At 45.8% G+C, this 27,603-nt stretch overlaps 1 protein-coding gene across 4 annotated transcripts in view; it reads right to left on the bottom strand.

Moving 5' to 3' along the window:
* RIN3 (Ras and Rab interactor 3) overlaps positions 1-27,603 on the bottom strand; it is a 477,167-nt gene that overhangs the window by 197,898 nt on the left and 251,666 nt on the right. For 2 of the 4 annotated variants that reach the window (XM_085626503.1, XM_085626501.1), the window contains exons 3-4: positions 15,949-16,047; positions 8,794-8,908 (exon numbers count right to left, since the gene is read on the bottom strand). In XM_085626503.1, coding sequence (XP_085482629.1) covers positions 8,794-8,908; positions 15,949-16,047 — 214 coding nt within the window. The remainder of the gene's footprint in view (positions 1-8,793; positions 8,909-15,948; positions 16,048-27,603) is intronic. The other 2 variants (XM_085626504.1, XM_085626502.1) reach the window with 1 other exon arrangement.

Genomic DNA, 27,603 nt, shown 5'->3' on the forward strand with positions numbered 1-27,603 from the left:
TGAATAAATAAACGTATTTCATTTATTTTAACAATGCATGGGGCATTCTTGGAAGAAATATAGGGTGCTGATGTTTTTGAAACTAACTGTGGGGAAAATGTTAAAATACCAATCATTTTCCACAGTTTCAAAGCGTTTATGACCAGGAACCGCAAGAACAATGCTAGGGGTAGCAATGGGCAAGCCAGGGGTCGCAATAGCGCACCTACATGATGCCAATGCTTTTTAGCAACCACAGAACAGCAACACAAAGAGGGGAAAAGCAAAAACATTCTAAATGCACCTTGAAGTGTGAAAGCAGCTCACTGATGCAAGTTTACAGCTCATTGCGCTACATGAACTTGAAGTAACAGGAGGATTTATTTGACAAATGCACTGATCTTGCAACACAAAATAAAATCTGTGTTCTGCATATTACACCTTGTGCAATGCAGCAGGCAGATTAACCCTCTATGCTGCTTTAAGAGGAGCCAAAACTGACAGGCTAAACAGATCTATGTCTGCATTATTACCACACCAAAGCCTGATTTCACTACCTTTTACACACAGCTTCTTGAAACTGGAAGCTCACTTTCATATGGGGCAGCTAACAGCATACACTTGCCATGTATCCATGTGCAGTCGCTGGCAGCAAGGTGAGTGGCACTGTGAGGCCAGCTAGGTGGTCAGCACATGCATCCCCAGCCAATCATCAAATGGCAGTCATGCACTCCCACCCCCCAGTGGGGACTCATCAGCAGTCCGCACCTTGAACTCACTCTCAAGCTACACCAGCCTGACAGCTTCCAGGCACTGTGTATCCTGCAGTCCCAGGTGTGCGAGTCTTCCAAGCATGCACCCCAGCTCTTCAAAGGACTCGCATGCAATCCAAGGCCTCTGTCCAGTTTTGCAACAAAGCACACGTTCATCAGCGCTTGAAAGGTAAAGCTCAGCGTAGGCCCTGTGGGGAGATCTGCACCTGGTCAGGTGCGTGGCTGACTGAATTATTGAAACCTGCTACGCACCAATCCATTTTTTTAATGAACTTTTTCTTACTCGCTATAATAGTTTTAATGTTCTCTGGTTGCAGGCAGCGTTTATGATCACCAGTAAAAGGTGACCCTTCTAAATTAAAAGGAGTGTGGTATTTTAACATAGCATTTCAGTTTAGCGAGCGGCATTGACTACCCTTAAATCTCATCATCTGCTGCTGGCGCCTCTATTTACCTCGTCCTTTTTGCCGGGTAGTAAGTTGTAGCTGTTTTGTGGCAGGAGATGATTTTTCATTCAAATTACATTATTGTATTTTTATGCCTCTGCTCCTTTCCTGCAGGGAGGTAGATGTTTCTTCTGTTAATCTCTTCTCTTCTTTTTAGAATCTGCTTTGCTTAGTTCTGGACTTCATTCTGTGCCCCTAATAATCGTGCATGTTTTTAAAAGATTGAAGTTAAATGAAACGCCTGCCACTTCCTAATTTCAAAATCGCCTCATTTTTGACACTACATGTGCATCTGTTCCCGGCGCCCCTGGCTAGTTTTGTCAGCGCACTGGGGTGCCGCGGCGCAGTTTGGGAACTGCTGGTGTTGCCCATCCAAGACCGAGGCCAAGCCAGTACTGCTAGCCTAGCCTAACCACCTGCCCTGTAAGGCGCGGCCACATGCTCATCAGGGAAACATTTTGCCTCCGCACCCATGTCGTATTATGGATTCATGCAGAGAGGCGAAAAAACATACCAGGAGTACAGGAATGTGTACCACGAAGAGTCAGTGCGCATCCCGAAGGCCAGCCATGGACTCGGAGAAGTACTCCTGCAGGTGGGTGCAGTCATTCACAGCACCCGCCTGCAGGGAGAAAGAACCGTGCCCCCCTTTCAAAAGCAGGCTGGGTGCCGCCTACCCTGTGAAAGGAAGAAAGGCTGTTTCTTGCAGAGGCCGCCCCCGCAGGGGGCTCGAGGGCCGGCGCTATAATGGCCGCCAGAGCCCGACAAGGAACGGAACTGGTTCTCACCAGCGGGAAGCACCGCAGGTGGGAATGCCCTGAGGCCCCCGCCCTCTCCCCGAACCCAGCCGCCACAGGAGGTGCCAGGTGTCGGAGGACGACATGCCCGAAGTGTCCCCACCACCGCCGGGGCACAGAAGGTCGGGACGGAATGGACCGAAGCCGAGACACGCGGGCACAACCCCCAGCTCCCCAGGCAGTATGACGAGGCTTGCAGCGCCGGAAGCAGTGGCAGGGTAAGGGCTCGAGGAGCGAGGAGTGGCGGCGTCTCTGCCGGTCACCATGGCAATGTTATAATAAGTTGTCCTGCCCTGCCTTTTTTATAGCGCAATGGCGATGTGCGAGCTATGTAAGAGTAGGCAAATGTGGCGTTACTATAGGATGGTGGCTCAGCGAGCGGAGGGCTGTTCTGTGCTCCACAAACGCCGCCACCGCAGCGGGTGCCCCTTCCTCACTTTAAGGTAGCCTAGAAATAGAACAAACGATGCATTGCAGCTTTACCAATCCCCCCCCTTACCCACCGCTGGCAGGGATGAGTGCCAAAGACGTGCGGGTAGGCGCATCCCGACTGAATAGCAGGAGTAGGGCTGGAGGGGAATCAAAGCGAGGAGAGGGTGTGACCCACCAGCGGCGCTGCCGCTGCTAAGATGGCAGGATTCGAGCCTCGAGTTCGCGTCCTCACCTGGTGATCCTCGGCAAATCACTTACTCTACCCGTGCCGGAATGTGTAACGTAAATACGGTGCTATGTAACGCGCGCCAATACCTTCCGGTCGAGTCGCGCTATACAAATAGCCAACAAAAAAAACAACAAAAAAAAACGCAGAAGAGTTTCTATCTCCGGTTTTCGCTGGCGGCTTGAGCCGCTTTGTGGCGAAGGAAAGGCATGCCCTCCAAAGCGCTAGATATGCGCCCAGAGTTTAGTGTATAGCGGTGAATGAGTGCGCTCGGATGGTTGCTAATGCAATTAGCGGAGCACATCTGTTGTGTTGCTCGGTGATCGTGCCTGTGTCTTCACTTCAACATCCCCCCCCCCCCCACACCCACCCCCCCATCAAGTGCATTCCGGGCGCCGGGACGCAGGCATGGCGGGCCTGGCATCAAGGTTGCTAAAGGGGGTAGATGCAGCGCATCCCGGCAGGAGTAGGGTCGGGGGGCGACCAACACATCTAATACCCTAACAATTAAAAAAAAAAATACAATTATGCTCCGGCCCGATACATGTTCCTAATTTGTAAAAGTAATAGAGCCATCTGTGATGTACCATCGTAATAAGTACCGAGTAGCGATCGCATATCAAGGTTATTTCTTTACATTTAAAACGAAAACAAGCGCAAGGTTGCAAGCTTAAAAACACACGAGCAAGTTTCTGCTTTGAAACGGGGGACCCAGGTTCGAGTCCCAGCGCCGGATGCACATCTGGTCTTAGAAGAAAGACAGTGAGGCCCGGTCGATTTAAAAAAAAAAAAAAAGGGATAGCTAAAGTTTCGTCGCAGTACCTTGAACTCGGAAGCTGTAGATGCAGTCCTTGTTTGACGTGAAGGCCGCGCGCTGAAGTGTGGGGCGCGAGTCCCTGGTTCAAGGAGATGTGGTCCGCCGGCTGCGCTGCCGACTTTGGTACATGAAACCAGGTTTCGAGCCTCGAGGTCGCGTCCACATCCTGAGATTATGGGCAAATCTCCCCGAGCCTGAATGTATAATGTAGGTGCGGCGCTCCAATACCTTTGGGTCGAGCTCGTGCTATATATAACATATGCCAGAAAAGAAAAAAAAAAAAAAAAGATGGGCGGGCAGCGCGCGGCCACCTCTGTGTCTTGAGAGCCGCGCTGCCTGCGGGTAGAGGCTGGAGTGTACATCCCTGGGAGTTGGTGCCCCGGTAGGAACGCGCGTAGTGGGCTACTGTGAAGAGGCAGTTTCCACAGCCCAGGTGCGAGTTCTCTGGAAACGGGTCCTATAGCGGGATTGCGTCATTTGGGTGAGTGTGCTATCATTGGTGACCAGGCTGCCCGAAACTTTTCCTACGTGTATGTTGATTGACGGCTCGAGAGGCCAACTTGGAAGCGGGTGAACCAGGTTATAGCCTGGCGAGCTGCTGAAACAATCGGCGATTCTTGCCAAATCACATCTCCCTGTGCAAAAAAAAAAAAAGTGGCTTTCTGTAATGCAACTGCTAAATCGCCCAGGTACCGTCGGGGCGAGTTCACGCTATATAAATCGGCAAAAAAAAAAAACTGCAGGGACTGTGTGCTGCTGAGCAGAGCTTCGGGCTACAGCAGTCTTTCGTTCAGCCTTTAGGGTAGCGGCATTGTCGATGATCATCCTCTAATGCTGGGCAAATCACTTTAGCTTCCCGGGCCTAACAAAGAATGCCCCCAGCATATAACACCTACATTTTAAAAAAAAAAAGAAAAAAGGAAATCCATTCTTCTCAATGGAGATCGGACAGGCCCCTGGCTGCACGCATGCTGCTCAGTTCAGGGGACACCAAGTACTGACTTGGCTTAGGGGCACCTGTTAGTTTTTAGTTTAGGGCGTGATAAAAAGCCCTGCAGCCACTCACTTCCTCTATCAATTTTCAGGAAGAATTAAATTGTCTAGAAAAACTCAGTGGCTAGAAGACTCCGGGGATTTACGTGCTCCTGGGGAGATCGGAGCCCCATCTAGATTGTTTTTCTGACTCGGGGAAGTGTGTTTTGAGTCACGGCATGCAGCGCCTTGGGTCAGCATGCCTGCTGCAAAGACCACATAACGATGAATTACCGGATGGTTTTGCGGACATGAGCAAGCAGCATACAAGCTCTTCACATTTGATCAAATCTTGTTGACTGGGTATTAATGAAGACAGCCAAGTACGACGTTACGGTGTAGTACACGGAATTACCAAATTGTCATCCAATTGGTATTCGTGCCCCACATTTCTGGCAAGTGTCCGGGTAATTAAAAAAATTCAGAGCAGGAGAACTACGGGCCTGCCGAGGTAACACTAGGTCCTGTGTTTGCCGCAAAATATTGTGTCCCCTCGGGAGAGATTGGCTAGTCCAAACATGGAAAGCAGTAATACACCGGTGTATTGCAGCATAGCCTCGCAAGTTTAGTCGCAGTACTTTGGCGCAGAACACAAAGGCGGTGCCGCGAAAACAGATTAGTGCGGGTAACATTACACTCCAGGTGTAACAGCGCGGTGGTCTATACCCAGAGGACCAGCTGAATAGTAAGTACATTACACGGGGGTGAGCGGTGACCTAGCGGTACACCGGAAGTCAGCTGAGTAAGAGTAAAGATTACAAAACTCCTATTGGAGATTCCACTGAGGTCCCCCGACCCATCCAGTAGTTACCGTAAACCGAAGTAGCGGAGTCTGGGAGAGGTTGAGGTCGTGGTGTAGGGGTGCTTACTGGAAGAGCCTGCCGGGAGCAGGGGTGAAGTAGAAGATGGGATGTGAGCAATGTATATTGTATCATTCCACCATAAACTGTAGCTGACTGTCTCCCAAACTTTGTTTTCATGAATGGCCCATGGTGAGAGGAGACAGCGCTGTAAGACTCCGAACATGAAGCAAGCGTCCCGCCTCAAAAATGGCGAAGAAGGAGCAGAGCACCATGGCGTTTGGATTGAAGATTGCCATCAGAGCCTACCGGACGTCAGCCACGAGAGGTATGACCCATGGCGGGCGGAGACAGCGAAGAAGAATGCAAGTGTGCCAGGGCACTAAGGGCAAAGACGGAGCAGAGCGCATCATTGCGTTGTGGGAAGTTTGCCGTTGGAGCTGATGAGATGTGGGGGGAGCCGCAGGAAGACGTAAGCCTCCCTGGCGGCGTGGCGGAAACGACAAGTGTAATGGTATTGTATGGGAGCACACCAACAGGGCGGTGTGTGGAAGGAGGGCCACTCACCTTGGGATGCCGCACGGCAGGGTGAGGGCGCCTGACGAAATCGGGGTAGCAAACGGAGACGGCGCTCGCAGCCCAGCCCCGCCAGAAGGTGGGGCACAAAAGAGACTAACAAGGTAGCGAGTTGGGGCCTAACTCCAGGGAAAAGGCTACCCCCCACACGCAAAGGGGCGTGGTAAACAACAAAGAACAATCTATGAGCTGTCAGGGTGATTTACGACCCTAGGAGTTGCAAATGAGCAAAAAGACAAAACAGTGATTTATGGCCAGCCGCTGATTTATGGCTGATGATTTATGATGCTCATGCAGAATGGGTTATGACAGCCGAATGATGACAGATTGTGACAGAATGATTTATGGCCTACCGATGATTTATGACCCGTGATTTATGACCCATGATTTATGATGCTCAGGCAAAATGATTTATGACAACGAAATTATGATAGCTTGTGACAGAATGATTTATGACGTACCAATGATTTATGACCCATGATTTAGGGCTGCTGATTTATGGGGATCAGGCAGAGTGATTTATGGCAACAAAGTAAGGGCCAATTGTGGCAGAATGATTTATGACGCACAATGATTTATGGCCCATGATTTATGATGTCCGGCTGACAATGCGTGACATCACATTTGTAATAATGTGTGATAACGATTTATGACCCCGGCCTCCAAGGGGGTGTCAGGGGGAGTTGTACAAGTGTGATTATTTAATAAGTAATAAAAACTGCGGCCAACAATTACCACCACACACGACGATTGTTGGCTGCTTTTAGTAATGCAGATGCACAGATATGGTACGGTTCCTGGAATGGGCACAGTGCGGCCGTTAAGAGATCCGGTCGGCCTTTGCCGGTGTGCAGCTGCCCTGCGGGCAATGCGTTATCTGCATCGTCCCCATCCGCGCTTGGCGCACTAGTTAAAGTGCGCACTATGTATAATACAGTCAGAGCACGAGTCGGAGGTACACGTGGGTGCACGGCGTCCAGCCACTTTGTTCACAGGGTGCAAGCCGTCCACCCTGCCAAGAAGTTGGGCCCCACTGAAAAAGATGCTGAATTCGTCCTGGTGTAATTTACAAACACCGGGACACTTTCAGCAGCGCCTGCACGTTGTCTGCTTTCTCTTATTCCGGACTCCTGCTGGGCCCATAACAGAGGTCGAATCTGAGGGGTCATCAGGCCTCCTTTTGTTGGAGTCTCCTGGCTGGCAGCAGTCAGGAGCCCCACACCTAGAAACAAATGTAGCAGAGGGGAAACAAAGGCTCACTCCTTGTTAGTACTTCACACATACTTGAGAGAGGCAGCTTTTCACTTTGTTCAGTCCCTGTTTAGGAGATATGCATGCACTAGTAGAACATCAGCTGTGTTGATCTTTCCCATTATTTGCACAAAATAAATATTATTTATATAGCACTTACTACCTCTGAGGAGGTGTTGCAATAATTTAAATATCACTAGTTTTTTCTTTTAAAGCACTATGGGTAGAGGAAGCTTTACGCTGACAAAAGGCAACTTGGTTTTATGTGTAGCGTACAAAAGTGTGAATCTTCTGCCTAAATGAGGAGGGTTTGATAGTATACTCGAAAATGTGCTCAAATGTACTCATGATACACCTGCTAAACATATGTGAGGGCTTAAGATCTGATGTCACTTCCTGTATTGTCACGCGCTGTGATGTCATGCGCTGTGATGTCACGCGCTGTGATGTCACGCGCCTCTTGCGCCGCCATGTCACGTGCCGTGATGTCACGCGCTGTGATGCCACTTGCATACTGATTAACTAGGTTAGTCCCCTCACTTCTTTTTTTAAGACTTGTGCCCTGAATACAGTATGTTTTTATAAATTAATATTGGGTGAGGACCTTAATGCTGAGCGCAGTGGGGGTGGGTGACAATACCAGGCATTCTATTTTGGGGGAAGAGTGGCAATCTGACCAGGGGATGGTGGGTGGCAAGACACTGGGTGCAGCATGGGCAGAGGGAGTTTAGGCCACGTTGTGTATGATGTCCCATTACTCCTCCAACCCTACATAGATGTAGAAGGCAGGGTTAGATGCTTTTTGGTGGACCAGGCACAGCATAAAAATGTGCAGATGGGTAACAGTGAAAAACATGAATGCTTTTCACTTCAGACTTCCGAGTGAAACAATAGATGACTCGGGCTTTACCCTCGCCAATTTGATGTTACTCAGAATCTCTTGGTGAGAAACATCCCTGGTATTCACCGCTACCTACGTATAATTCTATATGGTACCAATGACAAAAACGCTTTTGAAATCTGACACGCAGTGTCTAAAGGCGCTCTAGAATTGGTATATGATCAGCTCATGACAGTGGCAAAGCTACCCTAGTTGCCGCCCGTGGCGGTCCCTGCGGCAGGCCACCAGATGCCGTATGTAAAAAGTGTGAGGGGGTGGGGGCTTGTGCTGGGGATACCTGTGGCGGCGATGCCGCGGATAAGGGGGTAGGGAGGCCGCCACCCCAAATCTCTTGGTGCCCGGGGCAGACCGCCCCCACATCCCCCCTCCTTGCAACGCCACTGGCGTCACAATCAAATACAATAATTTGCTCCTAAGTTATTCATGTAGGAATATCATGGCATTATAAAGCAATGGCAATATTGGAGAATACTTGATTTACTGAGGCATTTAATGAAATAAAGGAATTTAATGGAGGCATATCGTGTGCCAAGGGGTCAGTTTACCGCTTAATGCCACTGGAAACCTTTCTTAAGCCAATGATATTTTATCTGACCGTTCAATGAGCCAATAGCCTTTTCCTTTTGTCTTTTCATTAAATGCGCCATTTTATGAGACCGGTAAAGCTTGATGGCATGCTATGGCTAATATAATTGTATGTTCAACTGGCCGCCACCAGGTTTTGTTCCTCAGATTCATGCAAAGAAGGCAACTTAAAACATACTTGATTTTTCTTCTTTTATGTTGTATTCCATAATATCAGAAGCCTTGTTTTCGACTGAAACGTGAACTAAAAGCACTAGGGTTTTTAGATCAGCATCTTTTCTGACCAGGAACACCTAGATAGGAGAAAAATGAATGGCCTTGCATTAGTGATAGGATGTAACTCAAAATTACAGTTTTCAGTTGGGCTGAATTAGCCTAGTATATAAAATAGCACAAATACATCAAAGGTTTTTACGATATACAACCGGTCAGCCTTGTACAACAAACATTGACAGAGACCCACGTTTTGGTTTTCGTATATGAAAATGTTTTCAAAAACGTCTCCCACACACAGGACATGTCCAGCATGGACATCAGCAGTTCAAGCTTTGCACACACACAAAGAACAGATACAACATGAGCAGAAAGGGTACAAGCTTCCCTCACAAACAGAACAGCACAGCATGGGCAGACACAATGCAACCTTTTTTTTCTTTTCCCCAATCTCTTTCATAAATATAATTTACATATATATACACACACATTACCTACTGGCGGTCGCCAGTAGGTAGTTATAGTTAGGACCCCTTTTCCATAGGAAAACCTCAACATTCTATTTTGAATAACTTTGGCGCCGGTCGATGAATCCTCGCGAATTTCTCAAAATAGGTGGGGCGCTACGCTCCGCTCCTACCCTGAAAGTCTCGGGGGGATCCGTCAAGCGGGGGCTGAGATAAAAGGGGGGTCCCAAAACGCGTTTTCCCCATGCATTTTTCCATAGGACCTTTAGAACGAGCTACAGCCCGAACGGCTGAACAGAATTACTCGAAATTTGGCAGAGAGGTAGTCCCTAGGTCAAGGAAGTGCCTTTTGTTGGTTTGGTGTAAATCTGTTCAGTAGATTCTGAGAAAATAGCCTTTAAATCAATATATATATCTGAGCCCGCTTACGGTACGCTTACCGTAAGCGTACGGTGGCGTGCGCGAGCGCGATTCTGATTGGCTCTTAGATCTTAGTAAACATTCGAATCGGCCGAAACCAGGAAGCGGCGGCCGCCATTTTGTGTATTTCACTCAGAAAAAAAAGAGTGAAAACAAGAAAAGGGGGCAATGAGGAGAGTTACAGACCCCCTTACATTTGTGAGGGGGTCAAAGAAGGACTGTAAAGTACAAAGAAAACATTTATTGATTTTAAAAAAAATCACGGGGTACGCGTACGGTAAGCTTACGGTAAGCGTACGGTAGAAAAAAGAAAAAAAAAAAATGAAAATCAGATTTAAGTGTTTAGATATTAGGGGGCTCTAAAAAGAGCCGTTGTGTTTATGAAATGATTTTTTAGTGGTACCTACAAGTAAGTACCGATGCAGAGTCTAAGGTTCAAGAGGAAGACTCTGTTCCCTTCATCATTGAAGTGCACACCATCTCCTCTATAAATGTCTTGCATGTCATAACGCAAGTTGTTGTGGTAAATGGCACCCATACCATAGTCACGGAGGAAAGCAGAAACAGATTTGTTGACGTGCTTTCTTGCTTTGTCATCGCACCGCGTGCCCACCGTGCGTGCACGGCACTAACTGCGTAAAGTGGGCGCGCGGTGCGCGAAGCGCACCGCGTGCTCACTGTGCGCGCACGGTGCGCGAAGCGCACCGTGCGCGCACGGAACGAACTGCGTTAAGTGGGCGCGCACGCCACGAATGGCGTAAAGTAACTTAGCATTTAAAAAACCGTACAAATTCACTGAAAAAACCATAGGTTTCACACACGTGATAGTTAGGAATTAGCATTTAAAAAACCTTGCAAATTCACTGAAAAAACCATAGGTTTCACACATGTTATAGTTAGTGGAAATTTTACTGATAAAAAACCAATGAAATTCCCCCGTTATAGTTAGTGCAGGCAACTATAACTCACGCGACCGCAATCTTCTGCTGATGACATATGTGTCTTTATGAAAAAAAAATATTTGTAATATATGTATAGCTAAAAATGTATGGAAGAAGACATGGGCAAATAAGTGTCTAAATACAGTATTAGCATCAGCAGAGGATTGCGGTCGCGTGAGTTATAGTTGCCTGCACTAACTATAACGGGGGAATTTCATTGGTTTTTTATCAGTAAAATTTCCACTAACTATAACATGTGTGAAACCTATGGTTTTTTCAGTGATATATATATATATATTATCTACTGGCGGTTGCCAGTAGATAGTTATACTTACAACCTATTTTCCATAGGAAATCTCAAAATTCTATTTTGAATAACTTTGGCGCCGGTTGACGAATCCTCGCGAAATTTTCAAAACAAATGGGGCGCTCCGTTCAGCTCCTACCCTGAAAGTCTCGGGGTGATTCGTCAAGCGGGGGCCGAGAAAAAGGGGGGGTCCCAAAACGCGTTTTCCCCATGCATTTTTCCATAGGACCTTTAGTCGCAGCTACAGCCCGAACGGCTTAACAGAATTACGTGAAATTTGGCAGAGAAGTAGCCATAAGGTCAAGGAAGTGCCTTTTGCAGGTCTGGTGTAAATCTGTTCAGTATTTCCTGAGAAAATAGCATTTAAAAGCATATCAATATCTATACGCGCGCACCGTGTGCGCACTGTGCGCGCACCCTGCCATGCGCGAGCGCAATTCTGATTGGTTGTTAGATGTCGGTAAACATTTGAATCGGTCGAAACCAGGAAGTGTCGGCCACCATTTTGTCTCTCGCAGTCTGAGGGGGTGAAAAACAAAGGTGGAGAACGTGAAAAGGGGGCAGAGTGGACAGTTCCTGACCCCCTAGCCTTGGTCAGGGGGTCACAGAAGGACCCCAAGGGAGAAAAAAACATTTTTTTTTTTTTTTTAAATCGCGAGGTGCGCGCACCGTGCGCGCACGGCACGCATTGCGAACCGTGGGTGCTCGGTGCGCGCACGGTGAAAAACCTAAAAAAAAATAATTAATAAATACATAACTTAGCATTTAAAAAAACGTACAAATTCACTGAAAAAACCATAGGTTTCACACACGTTATAGTTACGAATTAGCATTTAAAAAACCTTGCAAATTCACTTAAAAAACCATAGGTTTCACACATGTTATAGTTAGCTGGACATTTCACTCGTAAAAAAACCAATGAAATTCCCCCGTTATAGTTAGTGCAGGCAACTATAACTCACGCGACCGCAATCCTCTGCTGATGACGTCAGATATTACATCACTGATGACATATGTGTCTTTCTGAAAAATAAATATTTGTAATATATGTATAGCTAAAGATTAATGGAAGAAGACATGGGTAAATAAGTGTCTAAATACAGTAATGTAATATCTGACGTCATCAGCAGAGGATTGCGGTCAAGTGAGTTATAGTTGCCTGCACTAACTATAACGGGGGAATTTCATTGTTTTTTTTACGAGTGAAATGTCCAGCTAACTATAACATGTGTGAAACCTATGCTTTTTTAAGTGAATATATATATATATATATATATATATATATATATATATATATATATATATATATATATATATATATATTCACTGAAAAAACCATAGGTTTCAGGGGTGTTATAGTTAGCTGGACTTTTCACTTGTACAAAACCATTGAAATTCCCCCGTTATAGTTAGTTCAGCTAACTATAACTCGCGCGCCCGCAATGCACTGCTGATGACGTCACATATTACATCACTCATGACATGGTCAGTGACATCACTCATGACATCACTGATGACATCTCAAATGACATCACTGATTACATCACTGATGACATCATCCAGTGAATGTGTGTTTTTCTGAAAATTAAATATGTTTTATATATGTATATCTCAAGGTCGATGGAAGAATAAATGGGTATATAAGTGTCTAAATGGATGATTTGTTTTTGAAAAATTGATTTTGTAACTGACTGATTAAGTGTATCATAGTGAATACATGGCTTAGTGAGTAATGTTTAAATATGTAAATATCTGTATCAGTCTCTCACTTTGTGTATAAGTGGCTGCATGGGTTGGTGAGTAGCTACATGGGTGTCTATATAGGTTATTAGTTGGTTTTTTGAGTATCAGTCTGAGTGTCTGCATGGTTCAGTGGGGGGTATTACGTAGTGCATAGGTGCATGAATGAGTGACTCACTGTTTGTATGGGTTGAACACAGCATGTGTGCAGGACTGTATGGGTGGATGAGTGTGTGTATGGGTGTGTTAGTGAGTGAATGACTGTCTCAATAGTGTCTTTATGAGTAACTACATATGTTTTAAACTAGTATATGTGACTATTGGTGTATATATGTGAGTATATGTGAGAGTGAGAGATTGAAAGAGTTCCTGTATGAATAAGTATGTGTTTCTATAAGTGATTGTTTAAAAGACTAAGTATGTGTAAGTTTCCGTAGAAGTAAGTATGGTGGTGTGTGTATAACTGTATATGCAAGTAAATGTATGTTTGATTCTTTATTAGCATGAGTGACTATGTGTGTGAGTAACTCTATGGATGAGTGGCATTGTGTAACAGGATGTATAGGTGTATGAGTACATATGATGAGTGAGTACATGTATGAGTGACTGTATAGGACTGTTGGTGAATGAGTGGATGTGTATGTGGATCTTAGAATTACTGAAGAGGTTGTTGTAACTGGTATTGGTATGTCCATTGTTTTGAAAATTTTAGTCTCTATTTTTGAATGTGTGTATCAAAGGTTATATTAGGGTGAGAGGAGGTCTGCCACTCTATCACAAGGATGATGTCATCAGTGATGTCATCAGTGATGTCATTTGAGATGTCATCAGTGATGTCATGAGTGATGTCACTGACCATGTCATGAGTGATGTAATATGTGACGTCATCAGCAGTGCATTGCGGGCGCGCGAGTTATAGTTAGCTGAACTAACTATAACGGGGGAATTTCAATGGTTTTGTACAAGTGAAAAGTCCAGCTAACTATAACACCCCTGAAACCTATGGTTTTTTCAGTGAATTTCTGAGGTTTTTTAAATGCTAATTCCTAACTATAACGTGCCTGAAACCTATGGTTTTTTCTGTGAATTTCAAAGGTTTTTTAAATGCTAATTTCTAACTATGCCTACAGAGATAGGACATGTGAAGAAAGAAGAAAAAATGCACAGAAAGAAACAAAAGAAGTGCAGAAAGAAGCAACAGAAGTCCTCAAATACGAAGATAAGTGCAGGAAGAAGGATAACGTGCAGAAAGAACAAAAAGAAGAGCAGAAAGAAGCCTTGTTGCAAAATCATCCTGTACCCTCAACTTTTTCAGACGGATACTGGTGGTAACTGAGTCTGACTAACCAGTCCTAGAGCCAGTGCTATGTTAAAAGACACTTAGAATACAGTGAAAACACCTACATACACTAGGGAACATTATGCGTTGGGGTCCCCCTGTGATTAGCATGACCTCCTCTGTAAGCCCCTAGTATATAATAGGGCATGGGGATTAAAACTACCTCTTAAAACAGGCCACAGGGCGTTTTTGCGCACGTTAACTCAGGCCCCGTCCCCTCCATTCACCACTGTGTAAACAAGCCCTGTGTCCATTTTTAGTTGGGAGATTAAGTTCATTTGAATCCTGAGGGTCCCTAGGGTCCAACTAGCCCACTAGGTACCTCCAGTAAGTGCCACAGAGCTGCGTTGCAGAGAGGTGTAAAAAGTGGCACGGCCTGGACCACCTCTCTGCAATGCAGCTCAGTGGCGCTTACTGGAAGCACTTGGTGGGCTAGTTAGCCCCCAGGGGCCCTCAGTATTGAAGGGAAATTATATCCCCAATTTAAAACGTGCCATAGTGCGTGTTTGCACACGTCACCTCAGGCCCCGTCCCCTCCCTTCACCACTGTGTAAACGCGCCCTGTGGCTGTTCTAAGTTGAGAGATTAAGTCCCCTTGAATCCTAAGGGTCCCTAGGGTCAAACTAGACCACTAGGTACCTCCAGTAAGCGCCACAGAGCTGCGTTGCAGAGAGGTGTAAAAAGGGGTTTGGCCTCAGAACACCTGGCTGCAGCGCAGCTCCCTGGCGCATACTGGAGATGCCTGTTGGGGGCGCGTTTGCAGAGTGCTGCACGGAGGGGGCATGGCCTCCGGCACGATGCCAGTCTTTTATTTATTTTAGTTTTTTAAGAAGGGGGGCTGTTTGGTTCCCCTTCTTATTCTAATTTATTGGCCCTGATGACCCCATCCCCAGGGCCAGTCTCCTAATTATATTTTTTTGACCCCAATCCCCAGGGCCGGCCACTGTTTTTTTTTATTTTTAAAAAATATATATTCATAGACACACCTAGGACATGCTGGACAAACCGTACGTACCTATCACCATGACGATTTGCGTGATATTCATTAAAAGGCGACTATGCATGCAATGAATCCAAGTGGAATGTATTTACACCACTAGTGAAGCTCTGACATGTCTGATGCCCTACCGTGCCTAATCCTGGTAGACACCCTTGTCGTTTATTTATACAAACATGGGTAGCTATTGACGGGCACATTTAATACACATGCACACCAAGCCATTCAAAGGGGATTCGACAAAAATTCGACCAAAACTATGCAAGAAACCCCCCTCACGGTTAATAAAACACACATCCACTGCCGGATGTGTAATACTTTTTATTTTACTCTCTGGAAAGGGGACGAACATCACTTGAGAGTCACAGCGTGCTCCTGACAGAGCCCAATGCTGTGTTACACCCACCATTGCCTGCCGAGTGCCACACACCTCTGTGTTGTATTCCACTAGCTAGTGCATATGCTATGACACTCTCTAGCCCATGTGCACTGTAACACCACCCCGTGAATATGTCATGCCACACTTGTCTTCGCACGGGTTATATTGCCCCATCTAACGTGCCTTTCTCGATGCCTATGTTATAACGCACAGTGCTATGCCATACATATTACAATCTGGGATCCATATCTTTGTCACAGTGCATATGCAACGTTACACTCCTCAGCACATATTTTATATTACAACTTTAGAGACTAGTTAGGTTACACAACACTGCCCTGTGCATATTACACTCCAAGGCGCATATCGCATAGCACGCGCTAGTTTCTGTGCTATCTCGCGCTCTCCAATGAATCTGTCATTGCGCACAATGTATTGCATATTATATTTCACGCCCGGTTCATCTTATATCACACTTTTTGGTGCATAGTTTATACCATACACTATATCTAGTTTTCATTTTCACCTACCCTTTTCACGGGCATTACATTTTGCGGTAGGGGGTGGAGGGTCAGGGGGTGTTTCTGCCAAGTGAGCCCGGAGTCACAGTCACAAACGTCCTCTTCTTCCTGAATAAAAGTGAGATTATGCTGCATACTTGTTCATATTTTAAGTAGTTCGCACAGACACAATGTTTTAAAAACAATAAAGTTCCTAATACCCGCCTTCTCTGAACAGTTAGCTTGCTGCCCCATCCCCTTCCTCCCTATCCTCTGTTGTGTGAATCCATGGACTAGCCTCCTCCCTCCTGCCATGCATGGTCTGATGTGCTGCCACTGCCCTCAATTTAGTATGATGTACCAGTCCACTCCTCCTGCCCTCCATTGCCCAATTCTATGCCCCATCATTGACCTCCTGCTTAAACTCTGTGCTTAGCTTGCTGCCCCTATTCTCCTTCCCCCTGCCCTCCGATGTCTTTGTGCATGCCCCTGCTCCATCCTTTTTGCCCACCATGTCCCATGGACCTGCCACTCCTATCTACTCTGAGTGTTCTGTTGAGCTGCCACTCCCCTCCCACCTGCCTAGCATTGTCAGATGACTGTAACCTGTCCCTGCCACCTCCACCCTGCCTGTCCACATGCCATGCCCCTATCCTCTTCCTCCTGTCCTACATGGTCCATTGTACTGCCACACCCTTCTGCCCTCCCTGGTCTGTTGTGCTGCAACTGCTCCTCCTGCCTGCCCCGTGTGGTCTGTTGTGAGGTCCCTTCCCCTGAACTTTCTTGTCTGTGCACAGGTCCTGACCCTCCCTTCTATCCTCCATCGTCCTTTGTGCATGCCCCTCCACCCTCCTTCTTGCCCATCATAGCCATTGTGCTGCCACTAACCCTCCCACTTGCCATGCATGGTCTTCTGTGCTGCCATGGCCCCTCCCACCTTCCCTGTGTGGTCAGTTAGCTGCCCCTGACCCCCTCCCACCTTCCCTCCATGGTCTGTGTGTATGCCATCACAGTCTCACTGTTGCTCTTCATGGTGTGTCTTGCTTCTAGTGCCCATCCTGCCTGACCTCCATGGCTATCTTGCTGCTCCTGCCCTGCCCCCTTGCCCCCAGCCCTACTCCCTCCCTCCTGGCTTGTCTGTTCCATTGTAATGCCCCTGATCCGTCCCTCCTGCCCTTTATGGTCTGTTATGCTGCAGCTTTCTCTCCTGTCTGTCCATTATGGTCAGCTAGCTACCATTGCCTCTTGCCCCTCTGTTCTCTGTTGTCCATGTGCATGGTCCTGTCCCCTCCCTCTTGCTTTCTATGGATTGTTGTGCTGCACTCCCGTCCTGCATGCCCTGTGTGGTGTATTGTGCTGCTGCAAACCCTGATGCCTGCCCTGCAGGGTCAGTTTGGTGCACCTCTCCATGTCCCTCCTGTCCTCTGTTATCCAAGTCCATGTCCCTATCCCATTTCCTTCCATGATCCAATGTACCATACTTGCGAACATTTTGAACTTGGTAAGAGGGAGATTTTGAAAAAAAACTGGGGTATTGATTTTCCCCTTTGAGTTACATTGAAAAAGAGGATATTGTAGACAGGAGACAGATCAAATAAAGCCCATTTGAGCTTAAAAACATTGGACGTTTCCTGGCTGAATCGGGTCTGTTGGCATGTATGGTTGTACTACCATTGCCTCTTCCTTCTGCCCACAATGGTCTATTACATTGCCACAGCCTTGAAGGAGGCCCCTGGCCCGTTCTGTCCACACCTGAAGTATGAGACCCTTGTCCTTGCCCTGCCAGCTGCATTTGTAGGCCGTATTAAATTGACCAGCGGGTCCTGTGTTGCTATATAATTATCCTGAGACATCCTTACCACTCAGCCAGCATAAAACCCCTGTGTAGGCCCTTCTGTTCAATATGTAGGCCTCTTTGTTAAATTGACCATAGCTCTGCAATTTTAGTGTATAGCAGTCTGAAGGCAGGTCTGCGAGGCCTTCTGATCCAAACTAGTAGCCCCCACCCTACCCGAGTGCTCCGTGCTCGGTATCCAAGTTCAACATCCCCCTGAAGCTGTCGACATACAGTAGGCTGCATCCTGGACTGGTACTTGCTTCCTGGGCAGGTTTCCCGCTTTTAAGGAAGTGGCAACCGCAGAGCGTCAAGTTAGGAGAACTGAGGAGATTTTATACATGAATATATTGAATTCCCGTACAATACCCATTATTTTCTGCTTGCTCTATGGAACTTACGATAAGCGATTGGCCTGAGAGACTGCCCTTTTCACCCAGATCATTGTCAGCATTAAGTGGGTAAATGACGAAATGTCTGGTAAAATCTGCAGACGAAGCTTTTGGGTAGCATACGTAGGTAGATGTAGCGTGCAAAGGAGCCCACAAAATGATATAAAAAGGGAGCACCCACAGATATCGACGGACTACCTCGCCGTCTGTATGTAGGTTAACAGGCAGTGCAGGTTTTCCCCAAGAGCTGGGAGCTCTTGTCTTCCTTTGCTTAAAATGTCTTGCTCTGCTTTGCTTGAAGTATCTTATTCTATTTTACCTATATGAAATTTCATGTTATGTTTAACCATTGTTCTCTTTACTTTTGCATTTAAAAGATTTTGTATTGTAATTGCAGGAATGCTTGCTCTAAGAGTAAACGTGAGTGTTCCTAGGTAACATTTTCCTTGGTGTAACTTGTTTCTCATGATGCATTTATAGATGTGTTTTCTCTCTCTCTCTGTCAGTACATTAATTGAGATACAGAGAATATTATGACAGCTGTATGATTATCTGGATTCTGTATTTTGTACTTTATGTCTCTATTCTGCGGTTTCTTTGAAGTTGCATCTTCTCATTAAACTGCCATTGTATTCTGCCTCCAATTCCATGTCTCATATGTCTGTTTTCTTCATTTTTGGAGCAAGCGTTCCTAGGCACCCCGGCTCAAATTAAGGTGCCCCTTTTGTCCCTGACTCACTCTCCTGCTCAGTTCTGTGGTGGCTCCCGGGGATCTGGGGACCGCCCCTAGCTTCCTTGACCCGTAATAGATCTTCCCTCCAACAGCCTCTCTTGCAAGTCCTGTATTGTTGGTTTGTTGCCCCTGCCCCCCTTTCCACTGCCCTCCATAGTCTGTTGTGCTTCCACGGCCCTTCCTGCCTGCTCAGTGTGGTTAAATTGTTGCCTTTGCACCCTCCTACCTGCCTTCAATTTTCAGAGTCCGTGCCCCTGGCCTCTGCCTCTCAACAGTATCCTAATGAACAACTAGATTGCTAACATTCTATATTTATTACAAAAGTGTGGAACGCCTGACATCATCTTGATGTAATCAAAACTGTAATACCTAGAGCATTTCCTTTAGAAATTACATATATGAGAGGGTCTTATTGGCATCAAAATTATGGTTAGTGCTCTAAAAGACTAAAATAAGGACATATTTTCTGAGTTTTCAAATAGCGACAAAGCACTTTTAAATTATTTGTTATCTTTATGTTTTTTTATCCAGTTGACCACTTGATTAAATGTTGCACTTAGGGGAGAGGATGTGGTGTTACTTCCAGAACTGCAGACTTTGCAACTGGGGAACCAGGTTGCAGTTTCTGCTTCAGCTCGACATTCTGTGATTCTGGTCAAATCACTTAGTCTCCCCATGTCTACAACCAAAATGAATTTGTTCTTGTGTGATGTAACCAATGCTCATGTAAAGCACTCCAATACCTGACAAGTCTGCACTATATAACACTGCAAAAACACAAAATAATAAGTGTTTTGCACACTTCTGTCATTGGGCTATATTTGGGCTACATCTGGGTGATTTTGGGCTACATTTGGGCTCTTTTGTCTCCGGTGGCCATCTTGGGAGATTTATTTGTTATGAAGTTTCCTAATTTCCTCATGTACTGCAGTCTCCTCAGTAGGAAATGCTTTCAGTTTTTTACTTTGATTCCATCATGAAGGTATTCAGATATGTCACACATTTGCCATAAATTCTGAATGTTAGCACTCTAGTTGCTCATTAGATCACTGTAGTAAAACTACTGCACCATGGAAGTCTGCTCCTGGTATTAAAAGTGCATGTTTCAGTCTGCATGTCAGAATTTTTTAATGAAATAGAAGAGGATTTGAGAAGTCACTCAAAATGTGCCCTCATTTTCTTTCTTCAGCATTAATCATAATTTCTATGGCAAAATGAACCTCCTCATTGTGTTCCTTTTTAAATTAAATGTTTTAAGTGTTACCAGTTTATTCCAATCAAGATGGCTTCAGGTGTGCCATACTTTTGTCATAATGAAGACAGTAAGCGCTCTAGTTGTTTTTAAGAACATTCTGGGACATTCTGTCATTGGGCTATACTTGGGCTACATCTGGGTGATATTTGGGCTACATTTGGGCTCTTTTGTCTCTGGTGGCCATCTTGGGAGACTTATTTGTTATGAAGTTTCCTAATTTCCTTATTTACTGCAGTCTCCTCAGTAGGAAATACTTTCAGTTTTTTACTTTGATTCCATCAAGAAGGCATTCAGATGTGTCACACATTTGCCATAAATTCAGAATGTTAGCCCTCTTTTTGCTCATTAGATCACTGTAGTAAAGCTACTGCTCACCAGGGAAAACTGCTGCTGGTATTGAAAGTGCATGTTTCAGTCTGCATGTCAGAATTTTTTAATGAAATAGAAGAGGATTTGAGAAGTCACTCAAAATGTGCCCTAATTTTTCTTTCTGCAGCACTAATCATACTTTTTATGGAAAAATGAACCCCCTCATTTTGTTCCTTTTTAAATTAAATGTTTTAAGAGTTACCACTTTAATCCAAGCAAGATGGCTTCAGGTGTGCCATACCTTTATCATAAGTAGGACTGTTAGCGCTCTAGTAGTTCTTTGGAACACTCTGGGAAGCTGCAGTAGAACACAAAGGAATCAACTGACAGTCTCTGCCCTTGTTGGATGTACATGTTTTACTGAGAATGTCAGACTTCATTCTCACATGACTGAGAAAGATAATGTGAATTTACAGAAAATAAGCTCTCAGTTTAGCCTATAGATCACCTTCCAAACCTCTGTGGTAAAAGCATGAGAAAATATTTTTCTCTCAATCATGATATCCCAGCAGAAGGCTTTTTCACATGGTGAAATCACCTTAGAACATACCACAATTCCTAAAATGAGTATGGTACCATCAACAAATGATTTATAATGTAACTAAAGTCTTAAAACCTTCTATTAAATGCAATGCTTTTTAATGAGGTGCTATCATGTATATTGGTCCCAAGATGGCTGCCAACACTTCTTGGATGAAGTGCTGACAGCCAATCAGATCTCAGGATGAGATGTGTGGTTAGGCTCCGCCCACATATATATATGCTTTTAAATGCTATTTTCTCAGGAAATACTGAACAGATTTACACCAGACCTGCAAAAGGCACTTCCTTGACCTTATGGCTACCTCTCTGCCAAATTTCAAGTAATTCTGTTCAGCCGTTCGGGCTGTAGCTGTGTCTAAAGGTCCTATGGAAAAATGCATGGGGAAAACGCGTTTTGGGACCCCCCTTTTTTCTCGGCCCCTGCTTGACGAATCCCCCCGAGACTTTCAGGGTAGGAGCGGAGCGTAGCGCCCCACCTATTTTGAAAATTTCGCGAGGATTCGTCGACCGGCGCCAAAGTTATTCCAAATAGAATGTTGCGGATTTCCTATGGAAACAGGGTCCTAACTATAACTACCTACTGGCGACCGCCAGTAGGTAATATATATATATATATATATATATATATATATATATATATATATATATATATATATATATATATATTCACTGAAAAAACCATAGGTTTCACACATGTTATAGTTAGCGGAAATTTTACTGATAAAAAAACCAATGAAATTCCCCCGTTATAGTTAGTGCAGGCAACTATAACTCACGCGACCGCAATCCTCTGCTGATGCTAATACTGTATTTAGACACTTATTTGCCCATGTCTTCTTCCATACATTTTTAGCTATACATATATTACAAATATTTTTTTTTCATAAAGACACATATGTCATCAGCAGAAGATTGCGGTCGCGTGAGTTATAGTTGCCTGCACTAACTATAACGGGGGAATTTCATTGGTTTTTTATCAGTAAAATTTCCGCTAACTATAACATGTGTGAAACCTATGGTTTTTTCAGTGAATATATATATACATAGATGATATATTTATCCTATGGCATGGAACTATGGACAGTGCCGAAAAATTTGCCAAATAACTTCACAACAACAATCTAAACCAGTCATTCACTAGTAACACCAGCAAAACCAGTATTCAGTTTCTAGATAAAGAAATGTATATAGAAAATAGTTGTGTACAGACCAGAACATACAGAAAAAACACAGCAGGGAATGCAATACTACACGCTCACAGTTTCCACCATAATAGTGTCAAGGAAGGTATCCCCTACGCAGAGTGTCTCCGAATGAGACGTAACTGTAGAGGAGGGTCTAAGGAAATCCACAAAAGAGCTCTTTGGCAGACTACAGTGGAGAGGGTAGAAAACTGAAACCCTAGACAAAGCTAAAAATAGAAGTGAGCTTAAAACAAGAGAAGACCTCTTGTTTAAAGACAAAGAACAAACTAAAAGTAATGAAGCAGGTACACCCAGACTCATCACAGGGTTCAACGCATACCACACCACAGTAAGAAAAATATTCTACAGACATTGGAACAATGTTCGTAGTGATCCGGTATTGGGACCCACCTGCCCCAAAGTTCCAGCTATCATCTTTAGAAGAGCAAAGTCTATGCGCCAGGAACTGGTATGCAACTCACCTTCAGTAGTAAAAAGCCAGAATTGGTTACAGTCACCCAAAGGCTTTACCAAGTGCAGTAGATGCAAGGCCTGTAGGCATGGTACCAACATGAAATCTGTCATCATGCCTTTCAGACAAACACCGTACTTAATTAGTGGTAGCTATAATTGCAAAACCGACTTTGCTGTATACATTTTGCAATGCACGTGCCCTAAGATCTATGTAGGCAGTACTATTCATCAGGTTCACATTCGCATCCTACAGCATCTAAGGGCAATTGAGAATGATGACCAGACATACCCATTGGCACGCCACATTAATTTGTGCCATGGGAGGTAAGTCCCAGGACCACTCCTACTTTGTCATTGACAATGTCCCAAAAAATCCAAGGGGAGGTAACCGACAACTGGCATTACGGAGATTGGAATCGAGATTTATAATTCTCCTCAACTCCAAAATCCCGCAAGGGATGAATGCTGATGAAGCGCTGAATGTTCACCTGTAACCCCTTAGCCAGGGACTCACGCCTCTCCTCTGCTATCTATTCCTCAGAGCATAAAAGTTCTTACACTTGTTACAGATTTTTTATTGCATCATTATCCCAAATCCCCTTCTTTATTATTATTATTTTTTTTAACTTCATACTAGTATTTCCTTTTACACTACGATACACTCGAAAGCCCAGTTGGGTCCAGTTTTGAGATAGGTTATTTTTTGCTTCCCGATTATAGACATCCAAATGGTACCGCAAGCCCACTTGCGCAGGGCAGTCCCTGCGATATGTAAATGCCTTCCCCCTCCATCCCACCTTCAAATCCAATATGCGCACATCTCTACCTGATGTAACATTTGTTATTTTTAGTTTTCCGAGTATATGCGTAGCCGTAATGATGGATAATTAAATAATTATATAAATAGAGGGAAGGGGGGCTGCACATGAACCACCTGTGTCACTTCTATGTCCATGATCGGTATTTTCTTTACATCACACACAATGTTACGTCCACTTGAGAGGCAAGGACATAGATAGAATAGACATATCTCCTGTTAATTTAACATGAGTGATTACTTTAACTCGATCTGTAATGTTAGGGGAACACAAATGTCTTATATACTATTATGTTGTTTGTGTTTATATATTTTTTTTCCATCACTGTGTTTTAATTTATGCACGGTCATGTATCATAGTCGCTGAAGAGCTAAGTCTATGAAAAGTTCTGGTTGCCATGGTAACCAAGGGATAATGGTGGTTGTGTATTTAAATTTGACACTCACAGAACTGTTTATGCAGTGAACAAGGCGGTCCTGCCGCCGAAACGCGTCTGACCTTGTTTGAATAAATCGCCTTCTGTGCCAGAATTATTCACGGAGTTGGTGCCTTATATTTAGGACCTATTTTCCATAGGAAATCCGCAACATTCTATTCCCAATAAGTCTGGCGTCGGTTGATGAATCTTCGCAAAATTTTTCAAACTTTTAGCCAGCTCCGGTCCGCTCCTATCCTAAAATTTTCGGGGTGATTCGTCAAGCGGGGGCCGAGAAAAAAGGGGGGTCCCAAAACGCGTTTTACCCATGCAATTTTCCATAGGACATTTTGACGCAGCTGTAGCCCGAACTGCTGAACGGAATGACACCAAATTTGGCAAAGAGGTAGTCCTCAGTTCAGACGCATGCCTTTTGCTTAAATGGTGTAAATCCATTCAGTAGTTCCTGAGAAAATTAGAGTTAAAAGTACAATATATCTATGGCCTCGGAGGATCCGCGCACCCTATGGGCACCCTGAGCGCACCCTCTGCGAACCGTGCGCGCACCCTCCCGATCACGCGCTGAATGCTAATTGGCTGTCAAGTGTCTGTCAACATTTGAAACCAGGAACTGTTGGCAGCCATTTTGTGCCTCGGTAGAAGCAAGGCTGAGGAAGTAAGGGAAATAAGTGTGTGAAAGATGTAAAGGGGGCCGGGTAGAAATACTCTGACCCTCTAGTGTTGCTTAGGGCATCCCAGAAGCACCCCCCAGGGCCCCCTTTTTTTTTTTAAAACGGCAAAATGCGCGCAGGGTGCGCGGATCCAGCCGTAAAAAAAAACAAAAACGAAGCGCGGGCTTTCGCGCTTCCTCAATAATTAGCCCCTGGGGTGCCAAATCCCGGGTGCAAAATGCATATAAAAATTAAAAGGGGGACCCAGGGGGGGCCCCCCCAGCCCCGGGGACCGCTACCCTCCGGGGCTTTATTTATTGAGGGAGGGGGGCTGCGTGGCCCCCCTCCTGGAGCCCTCAAGGGCCCTGGGGACCACCACCCCCCAGGGCCAGCTCCTACAGTGTCCTGGGGTGCCCACCCCCAGGACACTGTTGTTTGCTATGAGAGGGCGGAAGTCTCCCGCCCTCCCATAGCAAACACCGTTTGGATTTTGAAAGAGGAGCAGGGAAACCTGCTCTCTCTTTCAAAATCCAAACATATTGCTTTTCCACACGGGGAGCTGCATTTCAGCAGCTCCCCATGTGGAAAAGCAATGCTGGCTCCCGAAGGATGCGGGGAGCCGGCTGGGCCCGTGGGGGCCTTGGGGCTGCCCCCACGGTCCCCAACATGTTTTTATAAGCCCCGGGGTTAGTAAAAATTAGTGATGGGGCCATTTTTTTTTTACGGTAAAATTAGGAGTCGCGCATCCTAACGCATTGGGTGTACGATTTCTCTCGCGTAGGGTGCGCGGTTCCTAGCGCATTGGGTGCACGACTTTAAGGAAAAAAAAACACGCACATGACGTTTCGCAGAAGCGCGCGAGCGTCGCGTAACGTGCTTCGTACGTGTAACGTATGGGCTTGGAGTCGTGTACCGGTCGTATAGCAATCGTGCCCGAAAATACGTACCCAACGCATACCGTACGCGGATCCTACACTACAATCATAAAATGGCGACTATGTTCCACGCAGGGATTGAGAAAGGTGCGCGAATCCAAAAAAAAACTGTAAAAAAAAAAATAACCAAGTATTAAAAATATCGTTTAAAAAATATATATAAAAAATAGTTTTAAAAAATTTACAATTTTTTTTTTAAATCATTAAAAACAAATAATATTTTTTAATTTTTACAAGAATTAATTGAAAAAAAGTTTAAAAAATGGTGAAACAACAATATAAAAAACAAAGGAATTGACACACTGAAATATAAAGATTTAGGGGCATATGCATCAACCAAAGTAATACCGATTCCTTAATAGCGAAAAATAAGGAATCGCCATTAAGGAATCGGTAATTGGCATGCATCAACAGATTCGGTAAAATTTAGCGATTCCTTAAAAATCGCTAAATTTACCGATTCCTTAATAGCGGGGCACGCAAACGGCCCCACTAGCAAATAGCGAGTTCGGTAATACCGATTTGGCTAATAGCGAGTTCGGTAATACCGAATTAGCAATTACCGAATCGGTAATAGCGAAATCGCAAATTGCCGCGTCGCTCCGGGAACAGGCTGATGACATCACCAACCAGGAAATACTGCTGCCCCACCCACATAGCCTCGACAGAGGAGCAGACAGGAGCTGGAAAGAAGGACAGGCTGTGCAGAGTGAGGCCACACAGATTCTGCCAGTCACAGCACACATCCATCATGTCGCAGGAAGTGCCATCCAGCGCTGAATCTGCACGCAAGCGCAAGAAGAAGTTTTCAGACAGGGAGCTGGAGTACCTCATCGAGGGAGTGTCCAGCAAACACGACCGCCTCTTTGGCAAGCTGTCCCTCAAGGTGCCTGAGACCGAGAAGCGGCGCATCTGGCAGCGCATCCGTGAGAGGATCAATGCGGTTGGCGTCACTAGCCGCAGCATCGACGATCTCAAAAAACGGTGGTATGACCTCCGGAAGCGCGCAAAAGAGAGGATTGCTGAGAGGCTCCGGGAGGCAAGAAGGACTGGAGGCGGAACAAGCACTGCACCATCCAACACAGCCCTGGAGGACCTTGTGGAAGGGACGATAGAGCGGGAAGCCGTCGTGGGGGTGATCCAGATGGACACGTCCGGCGCAGCCACAAGTGCCCAAGGTAAGATGCATGCCTGTGCCACACCCAGCATAGCGTAAATCCATACCCATGCCCCCAGCCCAATCTCACTGTGTCTGCAGCTCTGGCACAGACAGTTCCACACATGACACTACTGCATCTTGGGAGTTGTAGTCTAGTCAGCCCAGAGTGCAGGCACAGGCGTAAATCCTCACACAACACATATTTTGTACATGGCTGTAGACTGTTCATTTGTTGGACCACAGAGGGACATTGATGGGTACAACACTATGTAGGTGTAAGCATCCCACTAATCATGCACTGTTTCACACACAGATGCATCACCTGGGGACTCTGACGACAGCGACCAGCTGATCATATCTGAGACACCCGTGGAATCAGACCAGGAGACTGTGCAGGATGCGCACGCACCGCCAACACCTGCCACCCCACCAGCACCACCTCCACCAGCGCCACAATCATCGGCACCAGCACCAGTGCCACAAGCCAAGGCACCTGCGCCACAAGCCAAGGCACCACCACCTGCGCCACAAGCAACGGCACCAGCAAGCCAGCCTGCAGCCAGTGCAGCCACAATACCGCAGAGGCACAGGCACCAAGTTGCGCCCTTGCAGGAGATGGCAACCCCCCCCCGCAATTGGCACCCACGCAGCGCACATCCACACCACCTGCTGCACCACATGGAGGCTCAAGACACGCACGGCGTCACAGGGCCCGTCGCAGTTCCGTCTCCTCAGCTGACCAGGATGTCCCAACAACCTCTGCAATTGAGGAGAGGATGCTGCGCACACAGAACCTGCAGGGAAGACATGTGGCTAGCATCAGCTGCAACATCGTGCGCCTAGCGAGGGAGATGCGCGCCATGACTGCAGCAGTCACCGACATGGGCTCCGCGGTCAGGGACA

This window comes from Triturus cristatus, chromosome 9 (genome assembly GCF_964204655.1).
Source record: "Triturus cristatus chromosome 9, aTriCri1.1, whole genome shotgun sequence".
NCBI classification, from domain to species: domain Eukaryota; kingdom Metazoa; phylum Chordata; class Amphibia; order Caudata; family Salamandridae; genus Triturus; species Triturus cristatus.